Genomic DNA, 5,641 nt, shown 5'->3' with positions numbered 1-5,641 from the left:
ACAAGCTTGTGTTGTTGTTACCTTTGTATGTAGAGATAGAGATGTTAAATAAAAGAAATTCATAAAAGTATTTTCCACTTTAATAAACTTTTCTACAACTTTTGCCATCATCCTCCAAAGTTTAAATGAAAATTTTACAAGGGTGAATTGTCAGAGTCAACCTGTGTCAATTGTGGGGTTTATCAAAATTTTGGTGGACCCAACAAAAATAAAAAGAATGTACCTTTTTAGCTGCACAATGTACAACTTATTAATATTCTTACCATACATATAAAAGATCTAATTTCTCTGTAATTATCAAAAACACTACAAGAAGTGGGATTAAGTTACACTCTTACACACACATATTTGATACACACACACACACACACACACACACACACACTCTCTCTCTCTCTCTCTCTCTCTCTCTCTCTCTCTCTCTCTCTCTCTCTCTCTCTCTCTCTCTCTCTCTCTCTCTCTCTCTCATCACATGTTAGAGAAAGCAATATTATATTATATTATTGTATTCCTTAAAAGACTTGATTTTTCTATCAAATTCCATATACGGAGTACCAAACACTACAATTCAAGAATTTCGGCAGCCGGAAACTGAACCACAAAAGATAATAATGGTGGAAAACGGACACCACCACCACCACCCACCGGTGGCGGCGCCACCGGTACCGACAATTCACCAGCCGTTAGGTGCTGCAAGAGGACCTGCTTTCCCACCAGCTGAACAGCTTACCCAACTTAATTATTGCATCCACTCTAATCCTTCATGGGGTTTGTCTTACTTTCTTAAATCTTGAATTTTTATTAATTTCTCGGCTTTAAATCTTAAAAAGATTGAATTTTTATGCATAAAGTTGTAATCTTTATTGATTTAAAAACCTTTTTTGCAATCTTGTTCTTGGTTTATTTTTTCCGCTTATGTACATGTGTTATATGCTTCTTTGATTCAATTTTGATTCCTTTTTTAAAACCCCTTTTTGTAAGCAATAAAGAAAAGGGGGTGTTTATGGTATATCCCTCACTCTTTCTTTTTGGTTTTTGTATTATAATTCTTAATTTTAATTTTAATGTTACTTTCACTAATATTAGAACATCAACAGAAAATTGAGTGTTCCCTCTGTTTTAGAGTAAAAAAGTAGTATTATATTTTGACTATTGTGGAGTTGAGGTCAGACCATCTTAAGATTTAACCTGAAACTAATTGATAGTATGCAGAAATTAATCTTAATATCTTAATCTTAATAGTGATGTATATAATAATACAGGATGATATATTATTTTTGTTAATTGGTAATCAATCCATGTCACTTTTGAAGCTAATATAAAACTATTGTAATGGAATGTTGAGTTTGACCTCCAAAACTTGTTCTCTTAAGTTTATTATTATTCTTATTCTTACTATTAAATTAAAATTACTTAATCACTGTAACTGTAACTTTGACTGTACTTTATGATTCATGTTGCTTGTTTAATATTTTTAACAGGCCAAACTGTTTTGCTTGGATTCCAACACTATATTGTGATGCTGGGAAGTGTTGTTATGATTGCTACTATGTTTGTTCCTCAAATGGGTGGTAATAATGTGAGTCTTTTTTCATTTCTATTCTTGTAAGCCCATAATTCATTCAATAAAGGTTGAAAAATTAAGCTGCAAGAAGAATATAAAACCTTAACCACGCAGGCTTGCCTGAGTGGCCACCGAGTTGCTCAATGAAGCACACCACCCGGGTTCAATTCCTGGCTATGCCAAATTGTTCAAAAAGGGAGTGTGACTAGAGGGTGCGCATAATGCGCAATTCACCCGGTACCAGGTCTCGCGCTCGGGGGGCTTGATTACCCGAGGTTTTACCTTCTATGGGGGAGCCAATGTGCTCGTTCATAGGAGGGTTTCCTCGCTTACCAAAAAAAAAAAAAATATAAAACCTTAAGCTAATTGAATTTGTTCTTATTCTTACTAAAGTTTGTTGCTTTATTCGTTATTGCAGCGTGATAAGGCTGATGTAATTCAAACCGTATTATTTATGTCGGGTTTGAACACCCTTTTGCAAACTTTAATCGGTAGCAGGCTTCCTACAGTTATGGGACCGTCTTTTGCTTATCTTTTACCCGTTCTTTCAATTATAAACGATTTAAGAGACGAAGATTTCTCTTCTGAGCATCAGGTTTCTAATTAGTCACTTTAAAAAAAAAATTGTTATTACAATTATGGGGTTGTTGTTTAAGTTAACCAATTTTATGCTTTGGATGATAGAGATTTCGTCACACTATGAGGGCTATTCAAGGGGCCTTAATAATATCCTCGTTTCTCAATATAATAATCGGATTTGGCAGGGCTTGGGGAAAGTTCACAAAGTAATGGTTTGCTTGATCATTTTTTTTCTTTAATTTTCTTTCTATAATTATTTTAATTTAGATATTTCATTTTGGGCTCTACTATAGGCTATTTAGTCCTGTTATCGTGGTTGCGTATGTCTGTACACTTGGTCTCGGTTTATTTGAAAGGGGATTTCCCGAGGTACAACTATGCTCTTATATGAAATACTTTATATTTTAAATCCCGCAATTTTTTAATCACACTTATAATCGTAGTTATACAATATATAATGTTACAGCTTGCAAACTGTGTGGAAATAGGCCTGCCCATGCTTATATTTTTGGTTGTCTTTCAACAGGTATGTTTATGTTTATGTTAGTTTATAATGTATGTATTTATCTTTATATTTTTGCATTATTTTTATATCATTTTATTTTATATTATAGTATTTGAAGAGGCTACATCATCGCGCTGACCCTATTCTTGAAAGATTTGCATTGCTTTTTTGCATTGCACTTGTTTGGGCTTTTGCTGCTATCATCACTGTAGCTGGTGCTTATAATACTGTCGGTCAGAAAACAAAACATAGTTGCAGAACGGATCGGTCCTATCTTATGGAGTCTGCTGATTGGTAAATACCACTTATGCACTTTAACAACTGTTCACGAAGTCGTTTTTACTAACCAGTTTTTTATTACTAAATATAGGATAAGATTCTCGTATCCGTTTCAATGGGGCCCTCCTATATTCAGAGCAAGTCACGTTTTTGGAATGATGGGGGCCGCTCTTGTTTCTAGCATAGAGGTATCTTGATTTCGTGCCTTTATCTTGTTACAACGAATGAAGTTTCCTCGTTCTATTTTCTTCAATTCTTTAATTCTTTTTTTTTTTTTTTTTTGCAGTCAACAGGGACATTTATTGCCGCATCTCGTTTTGCGGGTGCGACACCCCCTCCGGCACATGTCCTTAGCCGAAGCATTGGTTTTCAGGTTTGTAATTTGTCAATCTTTTTTTAACTTTGTATATTTAATAATGTGGTATGACCGTATGAGGATAAACATGGATATAATTCTCGTTTTTTTTTCATTGAAGGGTTTTGGCCATCTACTTGACGGGTTTTTCGGTTCCATTGTTGGGAATACTGCATCCGTGTAATGACTCTTTGTCTTATTTATACGTGTTTGGGTTTGCGTTTGAAATAAGTTACCTAGTTATTTCAATTTGAAGTCGCATTTCATATATATTCATGTATTTGCGTATTGCAATGCAGAGAAAATGTTGGACTTCTTGGGCTAACTCACGTTGGAAGTCGAAGAGTGGTTCAAGTTTCTGCTGCTTTCATGTTCTTCTTCTCCATATTCGGTTTGCATTTTTCTTTCAAAATCATTTCCCCGAACATTATCTTGCAAAGCCTCTACTTAAACATTATATGGATTTTGTTAATGACACTCGTTAACGCGTAACAGTAATGTACAATTCATTAACCACCACTATAATGTCAATATGTAACCGTCATGTACAACCCTTTTATGCACGTTCGGCTGGCATTAACGTGCATTAGAGTATTATACAATTCAACCCTTAGAGCTGTCATTAGCAAAATCCTTATATTCTAAGTAGAAGTATATAAATAATTTTCAGGAAAATTTGGGGCATTCTTTGCATCAATCCCTCTTCCAATATTTGCAGCCATTTATTGTGTTCTGTACGGTCTTGTTGGTGAGTGTTTTTCTAGTAATTTAACTCATTTCAAACAATTTTTTTTGCCTATATATAACAAGTGACTAATTGTTTTGCCAGCTGCTGTTGGAGTTACATTTATTCAATTTACAAACATTAATTCTATGAGAAATATCTACATACTGGGATTATCTCTATTCCTAGGAATTTCAATATCCCAATATTTTGTTATGAATACCGATAAACTCACGGGTTATGGGCCTGTTCATTCTAATGGTGGATGGGTAAGCATTATCTGTTATTCTTCTCTATTTTTAATTAATTTCATTCAAGATACCTTAATAACTTTTTTTTTTTTAATGATTTTTTGCAGTTCAATGATATATTAAACACTATATTCTCATCACCTCCAACGGTGGCAATGATTGTAGCGACGATATTGGATAACACACTGGATGCACATGATTCGCATGATGACAGAGGTGTACCTTGGTGGGTCCCGTTTCAGCATCGAAAAGGTGACGGAAGAAACGAAGAGTTTTATAGTTTCCCTCTCAGAATTAATGAGTATATGCCTAGAAGATATCTATGATAATGTTATTTCTGGATGTAAGTTTTCATGTATATTGGAGTACAACTTTACATGGATTTTAAATTTTGGAAATACAATTAAATGTGTAGTTTTAGCCTGGAAATGTAAAGAAACAGAGTATAAGTTTTCATGGGATATTATGAAATGGTGTTTGTGATTAGGTCTGGAAATTTGTAATTTTGAAATTTACATGTTTGCTTTGTTGGGTTTGATAACCCATAAACTTGATAAACAATTTATCAAAATTAATATCAATGATATATACAAACTATATATACTAATAATCATTATGTGAATTTACATATTCAAACACTTGTGGAAATTTAATTCTCTAGACTGAACTTTTACTCATCAAATTTACAACTTAATTCCAAATATTATTTTTACCTAACACATTTAATACTTGCAAAACATAGAAATGTTGGTGCACCATTGCTCTCTATTTTTAGCTACATAATCAAGTCAAAGATGCTATCAAAATTCAATACGTGTGAAGTAAACTTCCTTGCACACAGGTTGAGTCCAGCAATCACATAAGTGGATTTTTGGCATACAACTTTCAAGCGGTAAAGTTGTTTGAATATCATAATCTGCAAATTTAAACCACACATCTTCAAAACAAACAACACATGGTACAGAATGACACACGGTTCTCATGTACATTACAAATCGACATGTAATACGTATGGTAATAAGATAAACCGGCACATCTAAATGTGGTGACATATTTATCATTTTGCAACAATCAAGCACGACTCATTATACTAAACTCGCATTTCATTACGATGACAGAAAAAATGTACTTCGTACTTGATACTTGAAGTAATATAAATGTTAATGCATATAATGGGTAAGTCCCTAGTTCATTAGACGTTTATGATGTTTATCATGTAAATGGACATTGGTGTTTCGATTTGAACAAAATGAAAGAGATGAGTATTGATCGTTTTATTGTAAAGATAAAGCTTGAATTGATATTTTACAATCTTACAAGAGTCCCTATTTATACACAAGGTGACTAACGGTTATATGCCTAATTACAGCAACCCATTTCATAT

The 5,641-nt window shown here is 33.5% G+C and overlaps 1 protein-coding gene across 1 annotated transcript; it reads left to right on the top strand.

The window, feature by feature from the left end:
• The first annotated feature begins 429 nt into the window (after positions 1-429).
• On the top strand, positions 430-4,747 carry LOC139857683 (nucleobase-ascorbate transporter 3-like). The gene is made up of 14 exons (XM_071846505.1): positions 430-768; positions 1,482-1,579; positions 1,983-2,159; positions 2,249-2,349; positions 2,437-2,512; positions 2,610-2,669; positions 2,758-2,942; positions 3,019-3,115; positions 3,214-3,300; positions 3,404-3,462; positions 3,582-3,673; positions 3,953-4,030; positions 4,112-4,275; positions 4,365-4,747. The coding sequence occupies exons 1-14, from the start codon at positions 612-614 to the stop codon at positions 4,581-4,583; spliced, it is 1,650 nt and encodes a 549-aa protein (XP_071702606.1). The 5' UTR covers positions 430-611; the 3' UTR covers positions 4,584-4,747.
• The last annotated feature ends 894 nt before the right edge of the window (positions 4,748-5,641 follow it).

The sequence above is a fragment of the Rutidosis leptorrhynchoides genome, chromosome 7 (assembly GCF_046630445.1).
Source record: "Rutidosis leptorrhynchoides isolate AG116_Rl617_1_P2 chromosome 7, CSIRO_AGI_Rlap_v1, whole genome shotgun sequence".
Classification (NCBI taxonomy): Eukaryota; Viridiplantae; Streptophyta; class Magnoliopsida; order Asterales; family Asteraceae; genus Rutidosis; species Rutidosis leptorrhynchoides.
This window is presented reverse-complemented; position numbering and strand designations above follow the sequence as displayed.

Coding starts and splice junctions, on each gene's coding strand:
- LOC139857683 (XM_071846505.1), top strand. CDS start 612: ATGGTGGAAAACGGACACCACCACCACCACCCACCGGTGGCGGCGCCA. Junction 769..1,481: donor CCACTCTAATCCTTCATGGG/GTTTGTCTTACT, acceptor TATTTTTAACAG/GCCAAACTGTTTTGCTTGGA. Junction 2,513..2,609: donor TTGAAAGGGGATTTCCCGAG/GTACAACTATGC, acceptor ATAATGTTACAG/CTTGCAAACTGTGTGGAAAT.